At 41.0% G+C, this 13,648-nt stretch overlaps 1 protein-coding gene, 1 long non-coding RNA gene and 1 pseudogene across 3 annotated transcripts in view; 1 reads left to right on the top strand and 2 right to left on the bottom strand.

The window, feature by feature from the left end:
- The window catches only part of LOC149128495 (uncharacterized), a 63,665-nt gene that overhangs the window by 17,536 nt on the left and 32,481 nt on the right, over window positions 1-13,648 (top strand). The gene's annotated exons all lie outside the window — the stretch shown is intronic.
- Window positions 1-13,648, bottom strand: part of DEUP1 (deuterosome assembly protein 1) — a 101,297-nt gene that overhangs the window by 60,847 nt on the left and 26,802 nt on the right. For both annotated transcript variants that reach the window (XM_008262709.4, XM_089332403.1), the window contains exons 3-4: window positions 9,723-9,894; window positions 8,288-8,383 (exon numbers count right to left, since the gene is read on the bottom strand). In XM_008262709.4, the coding sequence (XP_008260931.1) occupies window positions 8,288-8,383; window positions 9,723-9,894 (268 nt within the window). The remainder of the gene's footprint in view (window positions 1-8,287; window positions 8,384-9,722; window positions 9,895-13,648) is intronic.
- Window positions 58-1,108, bottom strand: LOC149128497 (nucleoporin Nup43 pseudogene; annotated as a pseudogene).

Genomic DNA, 13,648 nt, shown 5'->3' with positions numbered 1-13,648 from the left:
AGTTGGAATTCACAAAGCTAACTATGTTTTGCTGGAAATCTTATAATTACACTACTTTCACGAAAAAAGCTGTCTAGTAACATAAATTGCTATGCATCAGTTCCACAAACAAGACAAAGACCTAAAACATCCGAACTGTGCACAGAGCCATACTGGGAAGCAAACTGGTGATTTCAGTACAGTATTTTGCAGAATGGGTGCTGAGCCAGGAACTTACAGGAGACTGGTGGTGACCATTAGCCTGGTTATTAATGCTATGAGACCAAAAAGCACTGGTTCTCCCTCATTGGTGAAAGAGTGATGATTTTTCAGGGAGGCATGCCAATAGCAGAGGGATCCATCTTCAGAACAGATGGTCTGGGTTCGCTGGGTGAGAGTTATCTCCTCTCACTTTGGCATAAAGGGATAGTACCTTGTCTAACATCCCAGATACTCAATGTAGCAACCTGACCACTGGTAGCTACAACATGCTTCTGGTTGGGATGTCTATATACATACCAGTCAGTGACGGTATCTGAGAGGGCTCATTTTCTTGTTGTCTGGAATCCCGTGTTTTTAGTTGTCCAGGAGAATTTACCCTAAGAATCTCAGTAGTTCAAAGGAAGGTTGTAGCATAGAGGGTACCACTATCTGCATTGTCTAAGGTTCTTAGAGCAACTAACTCTGAGGAGATTTATTTGACCATCCTCTCCAGTCATGACAATTTCTGGATTGTGATACACAATCCCTGTGCAAGATGCTCTGCCAAAGTGGAGACAGCTGGGACCTGTGTGGTGGTGAGCTATTTACTGGTGGTTGACAGACAGTCTGGTTATTCAGATAGTGAAGGAAAACCATTACACATGCTGTTGATGAGGCAGCTGCAGTCACCTCCTGGTAATTGGAAATGCATGATATCATCATGGTGTCTGAATTCATGCAATAATTGATAGACTCCTTCAAACCCTCCGACAGAGTCTGAGTTTCTAAAGATCTCCAACAGACCACAGTGGAACATAATTGCCCTCATTGTCCCAGAGCTCATAGGGATGGTCTCCCTGGTCTGCAGGCTTTCTGGAGGCATGGGCAGCTGGTGGGTTTTGCTGATTTTCTGACACACAAACTTCATGAAAGTTCCTCCATGCTGAAAGGTTCTCTTTTAGCTTTTCAGGAACAGCCAAACTGTTTTCCAAAGTGGCTGCACCATGTCCCATTCGCACTCACGATATATAGGGCTCCAACTTCTCCATATCCACACCAATACTTGTTATCGTCTATCTTTTTGATTACAGCTGTCCTAATGGGTATAAAGTGTTTCTCACTGTGGTTTCTATTTGCATTTCCCTATTGAACAATGATGGTAAGCATTTTTTCCTTTGTCTCCTTTGGGAAAATGTTCAAATCTTCATCCAATTAAAAAATTTATCATATGTCTTTTTATTGTTCACTAGTAAGTTATTTATTAGTTCTGGATCCCAGTCCTTTATCAAATACTAATTGAACATCCCTAATCCAAAAATCCAAAATCTGAAATATTTCGGGTCCTAAATGTTTTAGATGAGATATATGCAATCTGTTTATAATTTTTAAATATTTTCCCCATTCTGTAGGTTGTCATTTTACTTTCCTAATGGTATTACTTGAAGCATAAAGGTTTTTTTTAAAGTTTGATAAAGTCAAATTTATCTAATTTTTTTTCATTGCCAATGCTTTTGGTGCCATATATAAGAAATCATTGCCTAATTCAAAGTTATGAAGGTTTACTCCTGTTTTAGGCTAAGAATTTATAAATTTAGCTTTTATAGTTAGCCTTTTAAATTTCATTTTTTTATTTGCAAAAGTTTGCTTATTTGAAAGGCAGAGTGACAGAAAGAGGGAGAAGGAGTGACACACAGAGAAAGGATTTTGTATCTACTTGTTCACTCTCCAAATGGCTTCAATAGTCAAGGCTGAGCCAGGAGGAAGCCAGAAGTCTGGAACGCCCCCAAGTCTCCCACAAAGGAGACCATGCACTTGGGGACATCTTGTGCTGCTTTCCCTGGTATATTAGCAGAGAACTGGATCAGAAACAGAACAGCTGGGATTCAAACCAGCACTTTGATGTGGGATGCTGGTGTTTCAAGAGCGGGCTTAATCCACTGTGCCAAAACACTAGCTGCTACATTGATACTTTTGATCCATTTTGAGTTAACTTTTGTTTATGCTTTAAAGTAAGGGATTCAACTTAATTCTTTTCCACATGTATATCCAGTTGTGCCCACACCATTTGCTAAAGAGGCTAATTTTCTTCACTGTATACTTTGTTACCACTTCTACTTTCGATTAACATTTGTATGATTTTATTTTATTTTTTATCTTTTACTTTCATCTTGCCTATATAGTTATATTTGAAGTGAGTTTCTAGAACAGAGAGTAAATTGGGTCAGACTTTTAATTTACTTTGTCAATCTCTGACTTCTACCTGGTGTTTTAGATAATTTCCATTTAATGAGATTACTGATATGTTAGGCTTAAGTCTGACTTTTTTTTTTTTTTAAATTTGCTTTCTGTTTATTCTGTAGCTTCTGGTATCTGTTTTCACTTTCCTTTCTTCCTGTAGGTTACTTGAACATTTTTTATAATCCAGTTTAACTTTATAGTGTTTTTAATTATAAATTTTTTGTATTTGTTTTCTAAGTGGTTGCTCCAGTGTTACATTATATTTACATACTGATATGTTAGTTGGAAGGTAGAAAGTTTATCAGCTTTTATGTTCCTTTACCTTGCCCCATTTATTGCAGCAGTGTTACCTAATACATTGAGAACCAAGGTAACACTGTTTTTATTTATTTTTTTATATCAAACAATTTGGAAAACTCCAGTGGAGTTTTTACCTATGTTTTTACTCTTTCTAGTGTTTTCTTCTCCTTGATGTCTCAGGATTCCTTCTTTATCATTTCTTTCTGCACAGAGTATTTCCTCCAGCCTTTCTTGTAGGGGAGATCTAGAGACAGATGCTCTTCATTTTCCTTCATTTGAGAATGTCTTGATTTCCTCTTCGGTGCTGAAGGCTATTTTTGCTGGATAGGATGCTGGGTTGACAGGTCTGTTCTTTTAGCACTTGAAAAATGTGCTATTTGCTCTTGGCCCCCATGGTTTCTGATGAGAAATCTATTGTTGCTTGAATTGGTTTTCCCCCATAGCAAGATGTCATTTCTGTCTTGCTGCTCCCAAGATCTGATTTTGTCTTTTAGTTTTCAGGACTTCGACTATGAAGTGTCCTAGCAAGATTTCTTTGGGTTCATTCTGTTTGAGATTCACTTAGCTTCCTGAATCTGTAGGTTTACATTTTTTTTGGTCAAATTGGGAAACTTTATTAGGAACATTATTTGAACACTTTTTAATCTTCATTCTCTTTTCTCCTCTTCTTATGGGATTCTGATTATATACATTGTAAATATTTTGCAATAATATCACATGCCCCTAATGTTCATTTTCTTTTAATCTTTCTGTTGTACATATTGGGTAATTTCTGTTGTACAATCTCTAAGCCCACTGATTGTTTCTTCTGTCCTCTCCGTTCTGCTTTTGAGCCCATACACTGATCTTTTAGTTTGGTTATTATATTTTTCAGTTATAAAATTCCAGGTTAGTTCATTATATTTCTATCTCTTTTCTAAAATCTTTCAATTTTTCATTTATTTCAAGCATGTTTGTTTTACTATCAAACGATGGTCACTGAAGTATTTATTTACTTACTCATTTTAAGATTTATTTATTTGTTTGAAAGACAGAGCTATAGAGAGGCAGAGGCAGAGAGAGACAGAGGTCTTCCATCCACTGGTTCACCCCCAAGATGGCCTCAATGGCCAGAGCTGGGCTGATCCAAAGCCAGGAGCGAGGAGCTTATTCCGGGCCTCCCATGTGGGTTCAGGGGCCCAAGGGCTTGACCCACTTTCTACTGTATTCCTAGGCCATAGCAAAGAGCTGTATCAGAATTGGAGCATCCGGGATTTGAACCGGTGCCCATATGGGATGCTGGCACTGCAGGTGGTGGCTTTAGCTGCTACCCCACAGCGTCAGCCCACTGTAGCATTTTCAGCCCCACTGAAGCATCTTTATAACAGCTGGTTTAAAATCTCGGTCAGACAATTCTAACGTCTGTGTCATCTTGGTGTTGTATCCGCTGATTGCATTCTCTCATTCAAGTTGAGATCTTCCTGATTCTTGCTATGATGAGTGACCTGGACATTTTTGTGGGGTATGTTACGACACTGTGCATTCCATTTTAATCTTGCCTTTCAGCAGTCCCCTTCTGACAGTGTCCCAGCAGGGAAGATGAGGCACCACCTCGGTGCTGAGTGGCGGTGGGAGTCTGGGCCTTGCCTTGCCCTCCACTGGCGTCCATTGAGGGTGCCCCTTTTACTGCCTGGGAGTGGGAGGGTGGGCTCCCACTTGCCTTGCATTGACTCTGCCTTGATTGGAGGGGTACAGTGCCTTGTTACTGCTTCTTACATGGCTTCCAGTGATACCGTGGAATGAGTGGCCACTATGATGCAGTGTCTCCTCACTAGGTTTCCACTGAAACCATCCCTGAGAGGAGAGGGGGGAGGTACCTCATTGCCACCAGGGAGGTGGACGTGGTCTCCACTGACAGTGTGAGCTGGGGAAGGTCTTGCTGACGTCTAGTGGTGATGAAGATTCTGGCTGTCCACTTACTCTTCCCTGGCACCATGTAGGCAGGGGCGGACTACCTTGCTGTAGTCTGGTAAGGGTAGAAATCTAGGTTTGCTACTCCATTTTTGCTGGTAGCGGTGGGGCTAGTTTTCCCCCCACTATGGTGTTTGGCTGGAGCTAGAGATATTATTATCTAAAAGTGTTTTATCTTGCCAGGCTGTCTCCTTCCGAGTCTTTTGTCTGGAGCCAGCAGGCTTTCTTTGGGGCTCTTTTTGTTTGCTTGCTTTCACAACTGGTGTGTCCAGCTTGAAAGTTTCTCTGTTACCCAGTTTGGGATACAAAAGGCGAAAAGAAATCCCAAGGAACTCACTACTGTGTCACTCTTTGTGTCCCAAGGTCCCTGGCCAATTTCTCTTCTCAATACTTCTCAAAGTCTTCTTGTGTTGTTTTATAAATAATGTCCAGGATTTTTTTTTTTTTTTTTGCTGTATTTAGTGGGATAGGGAAAAGGGCTTCCTTCTACTCTATTGTTCCAGAAATGGAAGTCTCAGATATATAGACATGCATGTGTATGTGTATATATAATAGCTTTATAATGCTTAGAAAGAAAAGAAAATATTCCCTTTTAAAAAAGGAAAGCAGTTTCTACAAGAAAGTTTTGACAGATTTGAGCTATTCAAAGCAGAATGTAACAGTAAAATGTACCCTTAGGATGTTTTAGAAAAAACATTTTAAATGAACCAGGAATTTCAAAGTAGGAAGCAATAGAGTGACAAGCAGTAGCAAGAGCATATTTTCTATAAGACACCATTTTCTGGTTAGAAATCTGACATATTACTTACTCAAGCACGGAGTACTTCTCTGCTTCTTTTATTTGAAAAGCAGAGAGGGAAAGAGACAGAGAGACAGAGATTTCTCATCCACTGGTTCATTCTTCAAATGCCCTGCAACAGCTAGGCCTGAACCTGGGCCAGAGGGACCCAGGTATTTGAGACATTACCTAATGCCTCTCAAGGTCCACTAGCAGGAGGCTGGAGGAAGAAGCTGGAATTCAAACCCTGGCAGGCTTCCCAAGAGGCATCTTAAACACTAGCCCAAATCCTGTCCTATCCGTGTCATTTTCCCCCTCTGTCCTGTCCTTCTCTTTCCCTCTCCCTCCCTAAATCTCTTCCTTTCTATTCTTTTATGTTTTTAAAATATTCATTCATTTATTTATTTGAGAAGCAGAGTTACAGGCAGAGAGAGGGAGAGACAGAGTGAAAGGTCTTCCATCCGCTGGTTCCCTCCCCATATGGCTGTAACGGCTGGAGCTGGGCCAATCCAAAGCCAGGAACCAGGAGCCCCTTCTGGGTCTCCCATGTGGGTGCAGGGGCCCAAGGACTTGGGCCATCTTCTACTGTTTTCCCAGGCCATAGCAGAGCGCTGGATCTGAAGAGGAGCAGCCGGGACTTGAACCACCACCATATGGGATGCGGCACTGCAGGCGGAGGTTTAACCCACTATGCCAACAGTGCTGGCCCCCCTTCCTTTCTTTTTAACCGAGGGGGGAGGGTAGGGTAGGGGGAGAGTGAAGCAGAAAGTTGCCATGGAATTAGTAAGTTCTCTGAAAAACAATTTCCAAAGTATACTTTGTGAAATACTTGCTTACAGGGATGTTAATAGGTTTTAATTAAAAACACAGAAAGCACTGCAGGCGCCGGCCCCCATAAGAGCACCAGTTTGAGTCCCAGCTGCTCTACTTCTGATCCAGCTCTCTGCTATGGCCTGGGAAAGCAGTAGAAGATGGCCCAAGTCCTTGGGCCCTGTGCCCACCTGGGAGACCAGGAAGAAACTCCTGGTTCCTGGCTTTGGATTGGCACAGCTCCGGCTGTTGCAGCCAACTGGGGAGTGAACCAGTGGATGAAAGATTCTCTCTCTCTCTCTCTCTCTCTCTCTCTCTCTCTCTCTGTTTCTCTTTCTCTGTGTATCTCTTTCAAGTAAATAAATAAATACTTAAAAAAAAAAAACCACAGAAAGGATTCCAAGGTCCAATGCCTTTGGAAAATGATGGATTAAAAAGGTTAAGTGGATTTGCTTAATGCAGGACTCCTTACAGCCTGCAATGTGCTAACATGCACCATAACTCTCAGGAGAGGAGGAATATTAACTTCGCCAGCATTAGCTCCACTTAAACAGCATTTCCTAAACTCTCATTATTAGTGTTCCACAACAAATTTTCATGAAACTATCATAAAATTATTTGTTGGGTAGCACTGAAAACCAGCTGTCAATAAAATAGTAAGAGCTGAAAAATGTCAAATGGCAAGGATTTATACTATCAAGTAACTGCCAAATACCCATACAAACAGAACGTTTTACAAGGTGATAAAAACACCCAGAAATTAAAGATTTGGTAAACAGTACTTTCAAAAGGTCATGGAAAAAAATGCAATGAAAAGGTACATTTATTTGGATGCAAAAAAATTGAAATTAATGCGTAGTTTTTTCATTTAAAAAGTTCATGGAAAATGCATATTATGACAAACTTTTGCATGGATTTAAATTTGTCTTTTGCCCTCAAATAAACCTGTCTTTTAATTCCATTTTCCCATAAGCTTTTATTTTTCTCACAAACTTTTTGAAGTACCCTGGTAGATTTTTGTAGTTTTTAAAACTTATTCCAGATTTTTATCTCTTTGCTTACACTGAATCATTACAGTGAAACACATTTGCTGTTATTCTGTAGCTTTATCTTTATAGAAAAACCGAGATGGATTGTTAAAAATGCTAATGAGCTCAGCCAGGGAAACTGTATAATTTCATAATCCAGGCTACCATCTAGTGGCCTTAACTTGAATTGCAGGCAAAATGTCTAGATAGACTAAGCTAGTCTTACAAAGTTGGGCCTTGTTAAATGGCGTCAAATGTTTTATATTCTGATTTTAATGCCAGATCCTCTCTCTGAAAAGTACTTGAGGGGCTTCAGCTACTTTGGATTCTTTTGGCTATATTATGATGTCTGAAATCTTTGCAATTCGAAAAACGTTGATTGTGAAGTAAAATCTCATAATGGAATCCTGTTTCCCAGTGACTCACTCGCTAGATTATACAAGGATGCCGCATCTGTTGGATTTGACATGCTCGGATGATTACTGCCTGTGTTCTGTCTGTGGCAAGGGAGGGAGGACTGTTTGCTTGCCAGCACTTGGGGAGAGACAGGGATACTTGAGAAATTAGTATCCCTTTGCACCACACATGCAGAGGTGCTATCACTGTGAAACACTCTACTAGTAACAAGATAATGAAGATCAGTTTTGTTTTCCCAGTCACCTATTTTGTCATACCAAACTTCCATAGTTTAAATTGTCAGGGAATAAAAGACATTCCTATTAGGTGGTAATAGTCCCAGAAGACAATTTTGTTGTTGTTGTTCACAGCTACTTATTATCATTTAATTAATTAACATCTCTCTTGAGAAAGAAGTACTGAAGCTAATAGTCTAGCGAAAGGGGCAAAATCAGTACATAGGAAGCAATGAAAATGTACAATATATAATTAAAACATAAGAACTTCAGCTTGCATTAAAACAATGAGTTTTAATAAAATCAACAGAATTTTTAGGTCAGAAACATATCAAAATGTGTGGAATTAAACGGTGGAAAAGTTCTCTTACTTGAGCTTTTAGGGTTTGCAGTTGTCCTTCATAATTCTGAGTCATTGCTAAATTACATTTTTCCAGACTGTCCAGTTTCTGTCGAAGTAACCCCACCTGTATTGAGAGTAAAGTTTAATTTTTCCTTTTTCTAAACTTTGCCTGAGAAACTCGGAAAATGTATAAAATAGAAGCACAATTCAAATAAGGCTGCTGTACCAAGTCAGGAATAAATATGCGTGCTGCAGTTCCTAGAATAGCTCTTAATAATTAACTTCACAAAAACAAGCATGACAGCGGCATTTCAGCAGGCGCTCGTGAGGACAGTCTGGTGTGGGTGCTTAGCAGAAGGTCTTTATCACTCTCACATCTTAAATTCAGAATCAGAATTTATCTGGCGCTATCTTGTTGGAGGGCTATGCCATCCTGACTCAAGTGAGACCTCGTCTGGCTTTTCAGCTCCTTGTGGGGGAGGGGTGCTTTTGCGTCAAGAGAGTTCCGCTTTACCGGCACTATGGAGTAATTGTTACATTTTTGTAAGAACTGACCTATTACAAGGAGCAGTTGATAAGGATTTGCCTTACAGAATTTATTTGCTCAGAAAGCAAGTGAACCTTGGATACGTTTTGTCCTTAGAGGTTTAGAAGTGAGGGAATGTTCCCTCGCAAATGCCATGCCTGGTGACGTTGCCTGTCTACTGTGAAGGGAAATTAGGTGCCAATAACTAAGTTAACCAGCCAAACAGCAACGTGATTATGCCAAAAACTACATTCTACTGAGAAGCTGAGAGAAGTAGACAACTGACTGGTGAACAAGTTAACTGATGGTGTTATACTGTTTAATTAGGAAACATTTCTCTCATGCCTCAGCTAAAAGAAACCCAGGACACAAGAGTCCCCGTTAAGCCAGCAGGTGGCTTTCTGAACTCCTTTGTGAGTCTGAGAGTACCTAGACACATTTCCATGATCACCAGCTTGGCAGTGAGCAGCCTCACGGGGGCAACGGGACACCTTCACTACACTCTCTTCTCCTTTGTCTTGTAATCTATTCTTCACACCTCATTTCTTTCAGGAAATATTTTTCTATCAGGTTAGAAGAGACACATACTCCTGAACTCTGCCTTATGCAAAGAGACGATTTGTTTCTATAGCAGCAGAAGCATTTGCATCTTTGCTTACAAACAGCATTTTTTTCACATACATGTTCAATGTTTACTTTTACAGATGGCGTTGACACCATATGTCTACCTTCATCAGCTACATCTATGGATTTAGTATCTGCTACTTATTTGAGAAATTACATTTAGCAAACTGTTTGCTGACAGCATTTCAAACAGTAAGTGCTGTCACTGATGCCTGGTAAAAAGTATATGCGATGAAATACATAATCCGATGCAATAAACACTATATATGGGAGTCTGATGAATTAACAAGTTCTTAACACATGTATTCAGTACCTCTTGACCTTTCTGATCCAAACAGGTTTGTGCATTTGCCAACTCTTGATCTCGAAGATCTAATCGTGTCTCCAAAGCCCGCATCTTTCTTTCCCAATCCATTTTTTTGTTGCTTACCATGATGTCAATTTGTTCCATTAATTCCTGAAGCTCAGCTTCACAAGGAGAAGCTCTGACAATTGCAGAAAAGTAAAATACATTTTGAAAGAGCGAGATGTGAGGTCAAAAAATTATTATATTGCTCTACATAGCTTGATCATATTTCTTCAAACTGTTCAGTTATTTATTTAGGAAGAAGTCCAAAAGCTACAGGTTAATTTTTTAAATTAAAACTAAAAGCTGGTCGGCACCGCGGCTCACTAGGCTAATCCTCTGCCTTGCGGCGCCGGCACACCGGGTTCTAGTCCCGGTCGGGGCTCCGGATTCTGTCCCGGTTGCCCCTCTTCCAGGCCAGCTCTCTGCTGTGGCCAGGGAGTGCAGTGGAGGATGGCCCAAGTCCTTGGGCCCTGCACCCCATGGGAGACCAGGATAAGTACCTGGCTTCTGCCATCGGATCAGCGCGGTGCGCCAGCTGCAGCGTGCTGGCCGCGGTGGCCATTGGAGGGTGAACCAATGGCAAAGGAAGACCTTTCTGTCTCTCGCTCTCACTGTCCACTCTGCCTGTCAAAAACAAAAAACAATACAAAAAAAAAAAACCTAAAAGCTAATTTCAGAGCCAGTTCTGAGTATATATACATACAGGCATACACACAGACACATATATGTATTTTAAAATGAGTTTTTTAGAGTGAGTTAATTCTATGGAAATGCTAATTTTGAAAAATGGTTAAGACTTAGCTTAGGGATCAATGCTCTTACATGTAAATATACATGTAGCTACATCTGTCATAACTTGAGGAGGTTTGACAGAGAATAAATGGGGATGTCAGTCATGCTTGTCAGGGACAGAGAGCAAGCCTGAGCTAGGCAGGACTGGAATCAAGAGCACTATCCGGGCTACCGTTCTCCTCAAGGAGGGGACTTGGCACAATCTAGCTGGTGTCTCTTTGGAAAGAATTTGACCAGGCAGGTGCAGGCAGAATAATGTCTTTATAAAATAAGGATACCATCAGTCACACTGGTGAAAATATCATGGATCTAGGAGGGTCCTTTGAGTTCAAACATGACCCTTGGAAACAGCTAGAGCCATAGAGAAGACAGATAGCTGGGTGGTGAAAAGTAGCTGAGAGGGCAGCCTTCTCCTTCATTGAATCTGCAGCATTCCTCAGGGAGCTGGCCCAAGGCCACTCATTCAGACTGGATGAGCAGGTAGACAGTGAAGCCTCAGGCGTCAGATCAAGGGATGCGCAGTGTCCAGATTAGAAAAGCAGGTCATTCAGTATCCCTTTCAGTGGTGATGGGGAGCCTTCTAATTATTGCTAAAGCCAAGAAGAGGGCAAGAGGAAGAGGCCGGTGCAGCATAAGACGTCCTCTATTTAGTGTCACCAAGTCAGAATTCTCGGGGCGATTAAGGGTCATTTAGCCTTTTAGAAAAAAGTGAGGCCAATAGAGGTCCAAAGTTACACAGTTAAATAGTGAAGAGCAGACAGATCCTTCGCAGCCGCTTCTCATCTTATGTGCCGCAAAGCAGATCATAGCAACACATGGTGTTTTGAATGACAAATGTTTGAAAAATATGCTACAAATCTGGGGCAGGCTTTGTGGCTCAGCAGGTTAAAGATGTGGCTTGGGATGTCCACATCCCATAATGGAGTACCAGTTTTGAGTCCCAGCACCTTGGCTCCTGCATTCCTGCTAATGCAACCTGGGAAGCAGCTGATAATGGCTTAAGTACTTGGGTCCCTGCCACCAATTTGGGAGACCTGGATGGAGTTCCAGGCTTCTGACTTCAGCCTGGCCCAGACTTGGCTGTTGAAAGCATTTGGGCATTGAAGCATCAGATGGAAGATTCTCTGCCCCACCCCTTTCAAGTAGATGAAAGCAAATAAAAATAAACATAAAAATAGTACAAATTCACTTTTTTGTGAAAGCTAGAAACAGGTATTAGAACCAACAGAATTCAGAACTTCCAGAATCACTTTCTTTTCTTTTTTTAAAAAAGATTTTACTGGGAGCCGGTACTGTGGCGTAGTGGATAAAGCCACCTCCTGCAATACCAGCATCCCTTATGGATGCTGGTTTGAGTCCCAGCTGCTCCACATCTGATCCAGCTCTCTTCTATCGCCTGGGAAAGCAGTAGAAGATTGTCCAGGTCCTTGGGCCCCTGCACATGGGTATGTGGGAGACCTGGAAGGGGCTCCCAACTCCTGACTTCGGTTCAGCAAAGCTCTGGCTGTTGCGGCCAACTGGGGAGTGAACCAGCAGATGGAAGACTCCACTTTCTCTCTGCCTCTCATCTCTCTGTGTAGCTCTGACTTTCAAAATTTATTTGTGAGGTGGAGTTACAGACAGAGAGAAAGAGAGACAGAGAGAAAGGTCTTCCATCTGCTGCTTCATTTCCCAAATGGCCACAACAGCCAGAACTGAGCCAATCCAAAGCCAGGTGCTAGGAGCCAGGAGCCAGGAGCCAGGAGCTTCTAATGGGTTTCCCACATTGGTTCAGGGCCCCAAGTACTTGGGCTATTTTCCACTGCTTTCCCAGGCCATAAGCAGGAGCTGGATTGGAAGAGGAGCAACTGGGACATGAACTGGTGCTCATATGGGATTCCAGAGCCACAGGCAGAGGCTTAGCCCACAATGCCACAGCACGGGCTCCCAGAATCACCTTCTAAAACACCAGAGTCAACCTGAATAATAAGTATCCTTTGACATTGATGAGGTTTTAAGTACAAAATACCATCTTGAAATCTTCTCTTTGCATTCCTGGACTAAGGCTGAAGGGCCCTTGAATTTTACCTAAACCAAAAACAAACCTAAGGAAAGGAACAATTTCTCTATGAGTAACTTGATTGAATTTTAGTTGGAGTTAAGATGTAGCGAAAAATAACAGAACCATGGTCTAATGCTTTCTTTTTTCATAATAATGTTTCACCCTCTACTGTAAATATATTTTGCCTATTTTGTGTGCTAGTATAAGTGTGGGACAAAAGAATGGACTATATCATCCTATTCATAACTATCTCAGCAGTCTAGCATAGTGCCCCAGCAACAGAGTAGATGCTCAATAAATCTTTGAAAAAAGAATAATGTGTTCTAGTCATTGCTATCTCATTGGCTACAGAAATGCATCATGCTAATGGAATTAAAATATGGGCCTAACAGCACCACTCTGATACCAAAACTGTACAAAGATACATCACAAAAAGAAAACTACAGACCTATATCCTTTGAGGAACACAGATGCAAAGATTCTGAACAAAATAATAGCAAAATGAATCGAAAACTGTATCAAAAAGACCATACAGCATGATAAAGTGGGATTTATCCAAGAGATGCAAGGGTGGTTCAACATTCACAAATCAATAAACATAGCACATCACATCAACAGAATGAAGGACAAAACCATATGGTCATCTCAATAGATGTGGAGAGAGAATTTGATAAGATTCAATGCCCCTTTGCAATAAAAAAAAAGCCTCCATAAATTAGGTATAGAAGGAACATACCTCAAGATTATAATGGCAAAATTATGTGACAAATCAGCAGCCAATATAATACTGAATGCAAAATAATATTGAATACTCAGATCTGGAACAAGAAAAGGATGTCTACTTTCACCACTCTTACTCAATATAGTAATGGAAACATTAGGAAGAGCAATCAGAGAGGAGAAATAAAGGGCATCAAAACTGGAAAAGAGGAAGTCAGATTATCCATGTTTGCAGATGACGTGAGAAACCTCAAAATTCCACGAAAATGCTGTTAGAACTAATAAACCAACTCAGTAAAACTGCAGGTTACAAAGTAAACAGACACAAAATGGTAGT

This window comes from Oryctolagus cuniculus, chromosome 1 (assembly GCF_051225735.1).
Source record: "Oryctolagus cuniculus isolate XC-2025 breed Fujian yellow rabbit chromosome 1, ASM5122573v1, whole genome shotgun sequence".
Classification (NCBI taxonomy): domain Eukaryota; kingdom Metazoa; phylum Chordata; class Mammalia; order Lagomorpha; family Leporidae; genus Oryctolagus; species Oryctolagus cuniculus.
Note: the sequence above shows the minus strand (reverse complement) of the source record. Positions and strands in the feature narration are given on the sequence as shown.